Below are 15,155 nucleotides of genomic sequence, written 5' to 3'. Positions count from 1 at the left end.
ACTCAAAATGTATACTTTCTAAAAATACACAGTGAGTTTGAATTTAGAAATATAAACCAAATTTTCCTATAATGACTCTTGATTTACTAAATTAGACTGTATGTGAAATTCTCTGATTGCTTTCTTTGCTGTTTTAAAAATATATATATATGTGTGTTTAAAAAAGTATTTTTTATGTATTTATTGGCTTTCTAATTTTGTATGTATTGTGCTAATGCTTATTGTGCTAATGCTTATATTTATTTCAGACCTGACTTGTTTAGCTGGGAAAAAGTTACCAGGCTCTCTCCACTTGAAAGACTGGATCATGCCTTCAGCATAGCAAAAAAGCACTTGGGAATTGAAAAGCTGCTTGACCCTGAAGGTAATGTTGCAGAAGTGTTCTGGAATTTTATTGCAATACATGTCAACTGCACCACCTATTCTTATCTCTATTTTCTTGTTGGATGAGCAATATTTTTACATACAGAACAGCTCTTGGCTTTTCAGCTACATTCATCCTCTTGTGGGCTTTGTGCTTCTGGGTAAAAATGTGTTACTTAGAAGAAATATACTCTGGTGAAGGACCTTTGTTAAATTCCAGTCTTGGGATAGAATTTGGTAGATCTGTTGTTGTATTGTGCTGGATTAGCTTTATCAAGGGTATGACAGACACAGAAAAGAATGTGAGAGTGAAAACTAAATGAGAAGGTGCTAAAGAAAGATCATAGGCATTTTATTTGCAGACGCTTTTTAGCATCTTGTAGAAAGTAAAAGTGAATTCCTGTGCCTACAGGGAAATTTCAGCCAGTTTTTGTAAAAAACTTGGGGAAGAGTTAGAACCAGTCAGGTTTTAATTCTGTCTGTGCCCTCATTTAAAAGCATATCCTACATTTACTGTGCCATTGCCTTTTGGTAAAGCTGGCCATACATGGATTGAAAATTCAGCCGGCTCTGCAAGGATTTTTGATCCATGTGTGGCTGCTGTGGTTCAACAGAAGTCGATCTACCGATCAACTTCTGTTCAACCGCTCTGTCAGTATATTTCTGTTAGATCGGCACCACAGGCAATAGACTTCAGCTGTATATTCTGATAGCAGGGAAATTTCCCTGCTGTCAGATTACAGTTACACAGCGGGAAGGATTCCTACATCCACATCGTATGTGTCGATGGGGGAATCCGGTCAGTTTTTTTGTTCAACCCACTGACTGAATGAAAAAAAACAGACCCATGCATGACCAGCTTACGTGAGACAGAAGACCTCTCCAAGGAGGATACACATACGTATGCCTCCTCCTCTTTAAGGCTTGAAAAAGGAGGGGAGCTTGTGGAAAACGCAGCACATCACCATGACAAGCCATGGGCAGCAGTGGAAAACTTCACCATGTTGGTGATCAGTGGGAGAAAGAATGCTCCAGCTTCATTAATCAATGGGAGGAAGAATATGTGTCAATGGGTTAAAAAATATGGTCTTCGTGTCAATGGGATTAAAGTGTAACTAAAAGTAAAACTGTTTTAGTTTTGGATAGAGTGAAGAGGGACCTGTACAGTTATTAACACTGTCTGCTCCCCCGTTAGGGAGATTATTCCTCTCTATTTGTCCTTTGTACAATTATCACTGAGAGGAAAAGTGAAATTTGGGTTGTTGCCAGAACAAAAAAAGAGGGAAAAGCTTCCAACGGGGGCAATAGTTCTGGTGACAACCAGGCATTCCCTTACTTTGGAGGAATTTTCCTTCTCTTCTGGTTTTGGCTGTCGAACAGGTAGTGAAGGGAAATCCCCCCTAAAGTGACTCAGGTGGCAAGGAGGAGTTACAACCCTCCCTTATGCTATCCAGAATGAAAAAAATAAGTTTTGCGCATAGGTTTACTGTAAGAATACCCTAATGTTGTTGCCAATGGTAGCAACATTTCCAAAATGTCCTATTCTCCATGTCAGTAGAGTGAAGAATATGCTGCATTGTTAGGGAGAGGAAGAAAAAAAATGTCCCATCGTTGGTGTCACTGGTAGGAGGAATATCCCATTATTTCTGTCATTGGAAGGTGTTCAGTGGTTACTTAGTGGAGAGACATTGGGTTTGATTTACTAAAGGAGTAGTGTATGTTCACCTAGCAACCCGTTTCTCTCCATTTGCCACTGCTTCCCTAGCCGCTATTGCTGGCAAGTCCTGGCTGTTAGCTGGAATTTGTTCTATATCACAGAAGCAGCTTCAGTGTTCTCAGCCTTTAATGATAACTACAATGTAAGAAAATTATTGTTTCATTGTATTTACTCTGTCTCATTTATGTGCAGATTAAAACATTGACCTTTGATCAGTCAGTTAAAGTTACCTTATAATTAACACCCTATTGACCCTTAGTTAAGCCTAATTAGCCCCATTTCAATTTTTCCTTCTCTCCCTAGCTAACCTTAGCTATTATTTTACTGCATGGTTTCTAATTTCCATTTTTAAACATAAATGTTTGTTTTTTGTTTTTTTTTGTTCAGCTTGTAATTCATTTATTTGTTGTTGCATTTAAATAAAAAATATCCTTTATTTTATTTTTTTAAAAACGACTCGATACTTTGTAGAATCACAATGGTCATTCCTAACAGGACAAATCATTGGCAAAAAAAATCATATTATTTCTATCTACATTACACTAGTTGATTTAAAACTCATATTGGTCAAAGTAGAAAAAAAAGCAGATTTAGGTGTGTTACATCTTTATCTAGAAACTGCATGGAAAATAAAATCTCATCAATATCATCATCAATAAAGCTTTTTTTTGTATCTGAAAATAAAACCCAGCATATGTATTGCTTGGCTAAATCAGTAGGCCAATTTCAGAAATGTTAAGCCTCGTAAACACAATCGGATTTTCCGATGGAAAATGTGTGATGACAGGCTGTTAGCAGAAAATCCGACCATTTGTATGTATGCTCCATTGAACAATTGTTGGTGGATTTTCCGCGGACAAGTGTTGGCTAGCAGGTTTCTAAATTTTCCGGGGGCAAATGTGTGTTGTCGGATTTCCCGATCGTGTGTATACAAGTCCGTCGGACAAAAGTCCAAAGTACAAACACGCATGCTGGAAAGCAAGGACAAGCCAGAAGCAGTCGGTCTTGTATACTAGCATTCGTAATGGAGAATTAACATTCGTGACGTGGCAAATTATGAAATCTGGAAATGCAGCGCATAATTCTCTTCTTTAATGGGATAATAATGAAGCTGCTTTGCTGGTGATACTGATGGAGTTATTACAAACTAATTTTCAAAGGCTTTTTTTTTTTCAAGTGATATCAAGAATGATATTATTATGCTTTTTTTGTTTTATTTGGGTAAGTTACCACAACACCATTATCCCATAGTTTTTAAGATCAACGATACAACTATGTTGGTGTTCCTTATCAAATTTACATTGTATTTTTTTAAATGTAACTGCCTACTCCCAAACTATCATTTGAAGTAAAACACATAGCCAAGTAGTATTCTACACAATTTTTTTATTGTGCATTAAAAAAAGAAAACAAATAAAATTAGACATGCTATCTGCCAATAGAACTTAACCAAAAAGTACATTCTATGCATCCAAAAATATAGAAAATATACCAAATCAAATCATTATTCAACCAAAAAAATAATGTCAAAGCAGTAACTCCAAGGCCAATAATAAATAACATGTTATCTCCTCCAATTTGTAACATATCTGGTTGACAAACGGCCTTTCAGAAATTAACTGAAAAGTGCGAAATGAAAAGCGCGAGTCAACACTCGCCAAACTTCTACTAACATGAAATTAGCAGAAGGTGCCCAAAGGGTGGCGCTAAAGATCTGAAAAACCATGTAGTACATCACTACGTTCGTGATTGTTGGCCAACAATTGTGTGCCGTGTATATGCAAGACAAGATTGGGCCAGGGCCCTTCAGACAAAAGTCCATGGTTTTGTTGGCCAACAATCCGGTCGTGTGTACAAGGCTTAAGAATTGCTGTGCTCCAGTAATTATATACATGTGCAAGAACTAAAGTGGTGAATATACACTAAAAAGTCAGTCATACAGGAAGAAAAATACATTATATAATAAAAAATTAATGTCATCTAATGTATATGGGTATCTTTGAGGCTGAGGAGGTAATATAAAATAACCTGTAAAACAGCTTGAGTATAGTGTGTGAATAAGCGAAGGATCACATTTTGAATTCTAGTTTTGAAATCTTAGAAATGTACTGTATCTCTCTTATCAGTCAGCCAGTTATGTGAAGATAATGTGATGTGGATGACGAATGCCATATAATTCAGTGCTTCAGGTATGAAAAGCATATTCTTTTCAGTCTGTCTCTAAAATATTCTCACTTTTGTTTCCTATACAGATGTGGCAGTGCCACTACCTGATAAGAAATCCATACTTATGTACCTAACATCCCTTTTTGAGGTCCTTCCCCATGAAGTAACCCTGGATGATATCCATGAGGTGGAGACTCTTCCTAGGAGATACAAGGGAGCATGTGAGGACATACCTTTCACAAAACAACAGGTAATTAATAGTACTAACCTGATATACTGTATATTAATTTTAAAGGTATACGCTAGTCCTTACTGAAAATTAAACCTTGCAGTGGGTACACTAAACACAACCTACCTTCTTGGTACTTAGGTCTTTCATTCAGCATTGCTGTAGTGCAACAGTTCACCAAACTGCCTTAGCAGTTAGGTCATTACCTGAGAAACCCTGTGTGTGAGAAATCCTGTTATTCAGTGGGAATGGGAATCCAGCCCAAAATCTACTTTTGTTGTAAAAATGTCTACATTTTACAATACTGTAGTACACTTTTCTCTCCTTAAACTTTAGACAACCTCTTCTGGTTTAATCCTCATTCTCAGCTCATTTCACTCCTCGTGCTCTGTTAATCCTCAGCAGACTGATCCCCCACTGTCTTCATAATTAGAGAATACCAGCATTTCTTAGAAATGACAGTGTGTCTGCTCATTCCTCAGCTATGTGACTTTGTAATATATAAGGAGCAGGCTCTTGTACTGCTGGCATGCTTTCCCAGACTGTTTTGTGGAGGATCATCGTAAACTGCAGTGTGATGACAACTGACAAAGCTGAGCAGAATGGGAGACTTGCCATTATACTTGGCCAGCTCAAGTTCTGCTTCGTGAGTGCTTTTATACTCATGAGGATAGGGAAAGCATCTCAGTGTTCCTGCATTCGTTTGTTTGGCCTATAAATGTAACTTTAATCATTATTTATCTAACAAACCTTATTTGTTTTCTTAAAGAAAGCCTATTAATTCAGACATATGAATAAACAGCACTTTTGTGATTCATGCATCCCTGCCATATTGCAAAGCCAGGAGGGTGACCTCCCTGATCTGGCCTTCTGATTGGTCAATGAGGGAGCCAAATCACACTGATAAGGTAACCTTCTAGCACCTGGCAGAGAAGATAACAGTTTACCAGCTCATGTGTAGTGGTTCTAGGAAGCAAAAAGTAGTCCTAGTTAAGTCTCTCTAAAGACCCCCGGCCAGAACACACACGGATGCCTATCAGCAGACCATTCTCGGTCATGCCCCTTCGATAATCGGCCCGCGTATACAGCCCTTAAGAGAAGAAATAGAGACTGGTAAAAAGAGCATTAGCTTTTGACTTTCAGACTCTCTGTATGCAATTGAAATTCAGTACAGTGTGTACACAGCAGGTTGACGGAGGAAGGGAGGGGAAAATACATCACCTCTCCAAAGTGTTCAGCTGTTTGTGTAATCTGAGCTACAACTATTTTACTCTGTAAACAGGCTGTTTTTGTCAGCAATGCTATTAAATCAACTTCGTCGCTAAATTCTGGCATTTCTATTTCAGGGGAGTCGCTTTAGGATTCCAGAGATGCACTAGATGACTGACAATAGTAAATGTAAAATATTTGTATGCACCATAGTTAGCTGATCAAAGAAAATGTGTTTTATATATATATATATATACCTTTATCAATACACATCAATAGACTAGCCTACACAAGGTTATGGACTCTCCTGATGTGACAAATTTTCATCTTGCTGATTTTCTCAGCACAGTGGAATGAGCCACATACATTATATTGCATATCCAGAAGTAGTGGGTATTTTATTTGCCTCTGCCAGCTATACTGAGCAGTAGGCGAGAGAAGAAAGGTGATTGTCACGTTGGTAGGATTATGGGGTTGAAAGCAAATTTCTTGCTTTGCCCTGCATGGGCAAAACACAGGTTTGCTTTTAGGCCTCAGACACTCTGAACGTTATAAAAAAGCCAGTAACGTTAGCTATAGAAAGCTGTAGAGTGAGTTTTTCAGCATTTTTGCACTAGCGCTTTTCAGCGTTTTTTAGCAAAACTGTACTCCCATAAAAGCTTATGGCTCAAAAAACACTGATAACCGCAGTGAAACCAAGTTTTTCAGCGTTTTTTGGTATTTCTAAGCTGTTTTCAGCTTTTTTCAGAGTTAGAGCTGTTTTACAGCCGAAAAACACCTCTCAAAACCCACTAGTTCTGGGTTTTTTTTCCAGCCAGAAAATGCCCCTACCAAAAACTGCATATAACAGCCTATGTGTGCATGGATGCATAGGATAACATGCTGCAGAGTTTATTGGCTGCAGAAAAAAACGTCCAGTGTGCATAAGGCCTAAAGCTGAACTACAGGCAAACAGAAAAACACACATTTGACATATATATATATATTGAAGCTATTTCATGTGCCAAAGATTTTTTTTTATTTTGTCCAACCAGTCCTAAATTTACATAGCCCTGCAAGTCTGTTATTTTTCAACAGAACAAGCTGTCCTGCAGATATAACATTTAGGCCTCATGCACACTGGACGTTAAAATAACGTTTTTCCGCGTGAGCGTTTTTTAGCGTTTTTTTTTTTTTTTTCAATGGATCAAAGTAAAAAAGTAAAGTAAAAGAAAAACACTGCTGAGCCGGGTTTTGAAGCGTTTATCGGTGTCTATCAGCGTTTTTTGACGTTAGAGTGTTTTTACAGCTGAAAACAGAAAAAAAACTCCTCTCAGAACCCACTAGATTTGGGTTTTTTTTTAAAGTAAGACAAAAACTGCTGATAACAGCCTGTGTGCATGGACAAATAGGATAACATGATGGGGAGTTTATTAACTGTAGAAAAAAACGTCTGAAGCCAAAAACAGCTGCTTTAGAAATGTCCAAAAACGTCCAGTGTACGTGAGGCCTTAGAGGGTTGAGACAAACCATTTAACACTGACAGGTGGGCATACAATTATTACAATTTATTAATTTTGGTAAAAACTTTATCCCGAAAGTAGAAAATAAAATAAAGAACCTGTTGCTGTAACTGCTTAAAGAGCTGGAGTTTGGCTTCATTTGGTGCATCTAAATTTGCTAGTATATATAACACTACTCCCCCTCCCCAGATTAGCAATGCTGCTGTCTCTGTTGCTCCTTCATCCACTTTATCACTCTTATTCCCCGTACACACGGTCGAATTTTCCGACGGAAAATGTGTGACAGGACCTTGTTGTCGGAAATTCCGACCGTGTGTAGGCTCCATCACACATTTTCCATCGGATTTTCCGACACACAAAGTTTGAGAGCAGGATATAAAATTCCAATCGTGTGTACACAAATCCTACGGACAAAGTGCCACGCATGCTCAGAATAAATAAAGAGATGAAAGCTATTGGCCACTGCCCCGTTTATAGTCCCGAAGTATGTGTTTTACGTCACCGTGTTTAGAACGATTGGATTTTCCGACAACTTTGTGTGACCGTGTGTATGCAAGACAAGTTTGAGCCAACATCCGTCGGAAAAAATCCTAGGATTTTGTTGCCGGAATGTCCGAACAAAGTCTGACCGTGTGTACGGGGCATAACAATGGAATTGCGCTACTGGCCAGATTGCCAGATGAAAACAGAGGGAAAAAACCCTAACGAAAGAAGAAAGAAAATGCAGCCATCACATTTAATGTCTAGTAAGCTGCAATATATTACATTTTCGGTTTTTGGTTTAATACCACTGTAAGTCATTAACTGAGATCAAGTAGAGTGATATTAGGAATTCTTACTTTTGCTGACAATTAGTGCATACTTGTTCCAGGACTGTAATTAGAAGTGGTAAAGCCAGAGACAGCCGGGAAACTACTACTTTCAGAAAGAAACTAGCACTGGTGACCTACATTTTTCCTTCCTGACAATGACATTGTGACCACTAACATTTAAGGAGACCTCAAGGCATCAGTTTTGAACAATTAAAAGATTAGGAATTATTGGGCACTCTCAAATAACATCTTATTAAAGATGTCTCTCTGTTTAATAGACTGTAAGCAACATAATGCTTCCAAGAGCATTATGTTGCTTGCAGTCTATTAAAGATGTAGATATTTGATTTAATTGCTGAAATAGCACCTTACATTTGAAGTGACTTTGTTTCTAATGGAGCCATCTCTTTAAAGTCTGTTGCCTGCTCCCCCACCCTTGTTTACAAGCTTGTAAAGAGCATTATTAAAAATTCATTCATTGAAATGTTAGACAGCCGTGATACAACCAATCGGGCGTGTACTCCATGTTCCAGCATGTATTCTATGTGATAAGCTTATTCCCAGGAAACAGAAATCTAAGGAAATACATGCTCATATGTATACATTTTGCTGGAAAAAACTTGCCTTATTACCAGTAGTAACCCTGCGAGAATAAATGCATTTTTTTCTCTCATTGGAAAGTTAAGCCCACATGTCTATTTTTAAGACGTTTGAATTAAAATATTTAAAACTAGTAATTAATAAGTAAATAAACTGAAGGTTACTCAGCTATTTATTTCATGGAGAACATATACCCCCAAAAATATTTTTCACTGGCACCATAGAAAATTCCCAGATTTCCCTACATATAATGATGGTCTTGCTAATCTAATTCATGATATGGAGATGCCAAACTCCACAGGCACCAGTGCTTTTTAGGTTTCAATACCACTTGATCTATGTATATGTTTTTTGGCCAATCTCGCAAATAGTTAAAGAGGTTGAAAAGTTACATAACACATTTACTTGTATCCTCTCTATTTTAGCAAGATATAAAGTGCAGTGTGTGTGTGTGTTTCTTTTAAATTATATCCTAAATACCTTTTTGCACAGCTCCTCTGTGCAGTATTGTTCTGCTCTCCTTCCTCGATCTAAGAAGAGCAGCAGGAGGGGCTGATATTCCCCACTGATGCCAGCCAGCAGAGGGAGGTCATATGACCGCACAGAGGAGCTGTGCAAAAAGATATTTAGGATTATAATTAAAATACTGACATACTGTACTGAATATCTTGCTAAAACAGAGAGGATACAAGTAATTGTGTTTATTACATTGGAATAGAGGCAGGAGGAGAGGGAAAGGGAGAGGAGGAGATCGGCTCTCACACACCGACTAGGAAATGACAGGCAGGAAGGGAGGGGAGAGGGAGAGACTGTGTGCACACAGCGGGATGACAGAGGCATGTAAACTGACTATGGTATCATGGATCAGCAACCATGATTACCTTGGTCAGTACACACAGGGACACAGGAACAGGCAGGATCAATCAGGTATTTTAGATCAAAGAAAGGGACAAATTACACTGATACAACACTATGCTACTGATCATGCTTTAAAGCAATGTTTCTCAACTCCAGTCCTCAAGTACCCCCAACAGGTCATGTTTTCAGGATTTCCCTCAGATGAAACAGCTGTGGTAATTACTAAGGCAATAAAACTGATTAAATCACCTGTGCAAAATAATTGAAAACCTGAAAACATGACCTGTTGGGGGTAGTTGAGGACTGGAGTTAAGAAACATTGCTTTAAAGAAACAGGAGCATTTTCTTGTTTTAGGGTTACAACCACTTTAAGGTTGGGGGGAGGAAAGCAACAGGACTTCCTTTTGTGCTTCATGGATTTACTGGTACCACATACTTTACTATTACATATTCATAAAGACAGAACCCCTAAAGAACACAACTAAATAGGACTTTAAAGTAGAAGTCCATACTAAAACTAAAATCCCTGCATCTATAGACACCCACATTCTAACACTAACCTATCTAGCCCTGTAAAGAACTACATACCTTTTTTGAAGCCTATCCGACTCGATCTTCAGCAGCGGAAGCTCTGCAGAGGACATAGCCGACAATGGCTGTAAAATGAATGGGAAATGACATTACCCATAGACTTACTATGGGGCTTCTGTTGTCGGCTGCCTCCTCTGCACCCGCCTCCACAACGAAGCCGCGGCTGACAGCTCAGTGTGGAATTGATTTGGATCAGCTTCAAAAAAGGTATGTGTACTGATTTATTTTTTACAGGGCTAGATAGGTTAGGTAAGGGTACCACACCAGAAAAACGTTAAAATAGTCAAACTTTATTGCAACATCCAATAAAAAAAATCCCATAAAAGGGATGAAATTGCACTTGTAGTAAACACTATACAGTTTAAAAACCTAATGTAGATACTTACAGAATTAATCATATTACGTTATCCCAATATAACCATTCATTCAGTGATATGACTTCAGAATAGAAAATTCCAGTCGTAGCATCTTGACTGTATTTGCAACACGTTTCGCAGGACAGAGCCTGCTTTTTCAGGAAGAAAACTTTGTTACATATAAGTGTCTAAAAATATGAAAACAGACATAAATTAGTTTTCAGTAAACTTTAAAAAAAAATATACAAAACAAGTCTAGGTATAGTATATATTATGGGGACGCGACCTATGTTTGTTGGCCATGATAAATGAAGAATCTTTTCTTTCAGAGATATATGTTACTTTTATCAGACTTGTTTCAAACAAAATTGAATATTTCCAAATCCAGTGATGGTGGATGAGTGGAAAAATCTAGTTAATTCTAGCCTCTCCGGGGAAAAAAATAGGTTTTTATCATAGGGGCAAACCTTTAGAAGTTTGGGAAACTGTGGAACCCACAGTTATCTGTCCCTGGTCTAGCACCTGTCTAATAATGCAGAAACTACTACAATAGCATCATGTACTCTAGACATGGACACTTGAAACATATTAGACAAGAGGGCAATCACATTACAGGACCAACCAATCTCTAACTGGCATATACTTAATAAGATGTTAGAAGAACATATTAATACCTATCAATGTCTTGTTTTTTCTCCACAGAGGACAGGTGAAGTTTCTTCATATGTGCTAAAACTGTGTAGTGGAGACATGTTGATGTAAATAACTGTACTGAATCTATTGAACAAATGGGGAATCTGAGACGTCTGGTTTATATTGCTTTATTTGCTGAAAAACAAACAGAAAAGCAATAAAAGCTGATTAAAAAAGATCAAATAAAACTTATGTAACTCTTGCACTTTTTCCTATACTTTGCCCCTCAATCCCTGAAAAAGCACGTGTATACTGTAACTTTGCTGTATTAGTTAAATAAAAATGAAAAAATAAATAACTTTTCTTTTTTGGATTTATTAACAGTTGCCTGACCACTTTCTCTGTACATTTGCTAAAAACTCTGAGGGTGCTTTGTTTTGTGCAGGGCTTCTTCCACCAACAACACAGCTACCTCTCTTACAATGTCAACAACAGTACTTCCTACATGAGCCACTGTCCGTCAGAGAGCTTGTGTGGGTTGGGAGGTTTGGCTAACTGTAATGTTGCAAGTCAACTATGCTAGTCTAAAGGAATACTGTGCATCAACATGGCTTGTAGTCAGTGTGTGGTATGCACATGGTGGGCCAACAGTGGTGGCGCAGGTAGCGTATGCTGTGGCTTGCTTTGTTTCCCACAAAAAAAGTAGTCAAGGATACTGGCAGGATCAAGAGGTATTCCTGCACATTTATATATAGCTGTATAACTGTGTAAATTGTCATTGCTATATACCTGAGGTAAGAACCAGCAAGAAGAATTCAGAGGTACAGGATACTGACATACTTCACCTCCCTCTGCAGCTCTTTTGCCAGTGCCTTGGGCAAGTGCGGGGAGCTGGAGACAGACTTTAACAGCTGCCTACTTACTATCTGCAGTGTTGTGTGCCTGCTCTACAAGAGGGGGTATGTACCCTATCCGACATCACAGATGGGACAAAGTATTACATGTATCTTGTCCCATAGAGAAATATATAAAGGTTGGGTGGGGTAAGGATTTTTGAAAAAATAGATATATTACAGCGCTCACAATAGTGCAAAACAATGATCTAAATATAATCAAGTAATAACAATTGATAAATGAGTGACTGTCCCTATATGAGTGAACGATGTGCTCCAATCCATAAAGTACAAAAGTGCTCCAAAATTTGAGGTACGCCACACCTCCTCCTGTGTCCCCACTTACCGAATGGAATGGACCCCTAGCTTTTCAGTCTAAGGGTCGTTCAGGCTTAGAATGTTGGCCAGGGATGGCAAATCATCAGTCAAGTCAGCAAATTCACATCAGTTTGCAAAGAAGATCTCACATGATCATGGTAGTCATACGTGAATGATTCTGCCCAAAATGAGATAAAGAAGGGGGTTATAGTGAAGTACTGCTTGACAATGTATTTATTGCCCAAATAAAAAATAGGTACTTACAAAATGTTAACGCAATTTCCGGTTTCGAGTCCAACGACGTCACTTCCGGTTGTCGGTGTAACGCGCGCCAGCAGCGACGCTTCCTATTGCAATCTCTTGCCAATATATGCCTGTTTTTATCATACATTTTGTAAATTTGATTTAAGGTAAACCTGCCATACAGTTTTGAGTAGAGTTGGGGAAGGCTAGTAATACTTTATTCCTGTGACCCCTTGATAAATGAGGGAAATGAGCATCAAACATGCATGTGTTACAGTGTGCAGTAGGTGAACAGATACAATTAACCTGTACCAATAATATGCTGAAGTGTTTGAAAGTAAAATACTCTGAAAAGGCCTATAAAGGTAGTAGAAATTAAATTAGGATAGGCTGCCAAAAATCCTTCAGTAACAAAGTGGTGCACATGATGTCATATGCTAATCAGTTCCTTAACCAATCTGACAGATGCATCCACCTTTTCTTTTAGCCCTAGCCATTCTGTTATATATATAAAAAACTTGAGAGAGTCAGGATAAAGTCTGGAAAAAAGTTTAAAGATGTTAAAAATCAGTCAGTGTGACAAGGGTTCAGGGGGGTTGAAAAGTCTTGTCTAAGTCTCTTAATAGTAGAGACAGATAAAGATAACCTGGTGCTCCTTTCCCTGTATTGCAAACTTATTAGCAGTAATTCACAGACACAGAAGGCATGGTTGAAATCTCCTAAAGCAAATTTTGAAAATCTCTGCTAATATAAAATAAGCCTGGCAAAGATATTAAAGCTAGGGATATCTATTATAATTTTTGATGTGTTCTTCTATTTTTATTGTAGGGCTTAGATGAACCATATAGAGACTCTGGTCCTGAGACACCAAGTTTAGTAACTGAAGTGGAAATGGATCTTGATAGCTATCAAGTAGCCCTTGAAGATGTCCTCACTTGGCTTCTTATGGCAGAAGACACTTTTCAGGAGCAAGATGATATATCGGATGATGTAGAAGACGTTAAACAACAATTTGCTACTCATGAAGTAGGTTTGACTAATTATGTAAAACAATATAGAAAAATGTTTGTTTAATATGAAATGTATTACTTTTTTTTGTTAATACTATGGATTCATGCATAAAGAGCCAACCCACATTCTAAACACCGGTTTGGAGCGCTATAACTTTAGTGAGCAGATTAATGCTTTATTCTAATTACTAAATCATTTTAATCATGTTGTGGAAAATATGAGTAGTTTACAGTATCTGAATCTAGGTCCTTATTCATGATCCATATGCTGCTGTTAACTAAAGAGAGGGAATTTCCATTTGTTTTCACTTATAAACAATATGAGAACTGCATTGCAGATCCAAAAATCAGTTTGCATTTCATAAACATAAGGAAGATTTTGGAAGAAGCCTTTACTATCAGCATTGCACTTAATAGAGAAAGACTTGGCTAAGCACTAACGTAAGGGGCAGTTTCCCAATAACCACCAATGAACTTATCTTACCAGGGGTTCCCTGAGACCTGAAAATTATTGCAAGGGTTCCTTTGAGGTAAAATAGTAAAGAAACGCTGGCTCATTCAGTCAGTAAAATAATTGATCATATGGAAGAAAAAATTATATTGGGTAATTGCCAACTGAGTTTTATAACATCTTGCTTGTTAGGGATTCTGAATAGAAATAATGTTCAAAATATCAATACTTTGCCATATGTAAGTTTTTTTATATGTAATAACTCTAAATGTAATATAGAATTTACCCACACCCTGCTGAATGATATTAAGGAATAACTAAACCCAAAAATGAAAATGTAATCTATTGCACCTTACAGTCGTTTAGATGTGGTGGCTGCATGAGTAAAAAACAAATGAAAAACATACATGAAAGCTAAATAATATGCCAAAGAAATTGTATTACTGTATATTTTGTTCTGAGAATTATACAGCTCTGCCACACAGCAAAGCTTTGTCTAGCAGAAAAAGGGACCTGGTCTTTCTCTGCAGCAGCTTTACTTTCACTTATTGGCTTCCTACCCAGGACCATCCTATGGTAGGACAGTGGACGAAGAAGCAGAAGATTATTGCGCTCATCTCCTAATTACTCTGCTCTGTCCTCTTATCGGCATGCTCCTTGCACTGAAGCATCTTAGGCTCCTTGTTCCGCAACTGTCTCCCTCTTTTTTTTAGCTGTTTTGTACAGACTGTACAGTAAACTGCAAGATGTTGATACTAAGTCAAGTAAACGTACTTGATAAACCAAGTTGTATATTGTTCACAGCCAAGCGAACCTATATCCACTATAAACACACAAATAATAAAACCAATACATTTTTTTGTACTTGACTGTATAATAGATTTGGCTTATCCATGAAATGCGTTGAGATGTTTATTGGCCCAGCAGGGGTCCACATCTTGTAACTATATTGTTTGGATTTGTATAATCTTTACAGTATAGGTGTAGACAGGCCTAACTTAGATATGCGTCTTTGTATTCCTTGTTATTATGATTATATAGGTTAGAATAGATTAAATAGTGCACTTGTTTTTTTATTTTTTTTGTTTACAAATCCAAATTTCCTTGCACTGAATAAAAATCTTGAGTGGTTATTATTTATGTACCTAAAAAGGCCCACTGATTTCTTTTTTCTGCTGAGAATATATACAAGGGATGTGGTACA

The 15,155-nt window shown here is 37.7% G+C and overlaps 1 protein-coding gene across 7 annotated transcripts in view; it reads left to right on the top strand.

The window, feature by feature from the left end:
- The window catches only part of UTRN (utrophin), a 1,071,426-nt gene that overhangs the window by 247,682 nt on the left and 808,589 nt on the right, over window positions 1-15,155 (top strand). For all 7 annotated transcript variants that reach the window (XM_073627744.1, XM_073627752.1, XM_073627745.1 and 4 more), the window contains 3 exons: window positions 249-364; window positions 4,333-4,496; window positions 13,319-13,516. In XM_073627744.1, the coding sequence (XP_073483845.1) occupies window positions 249-364; window positions 4,333-4,496; window positions 13,319-13,516 (478 nt within the window). The remainder of the gene's footprint in view (window positions 1-248; window positions 365-4,332; window positions 4,497-13,318; window positions 13,517-15,155) is intronic.

Source organism: Aquarana catesbeiana, linkage group LG04 (genome assembly GCF_042186555.1).
Source record: "Aquarana catesbeiana isolate 2022-GZ linkage group LG04, ASM4218655v1, whole genome shotgun sequence".
Lineage (NCBI taxonomy): Eukaryota > Metazoa > Chordata > Amphibia > Anura > Ranidae > Aquarana > Aquarana catesbeiana.
This window is presented reverse-complemented; position numbering and strand designations above follow the sequence as displayed.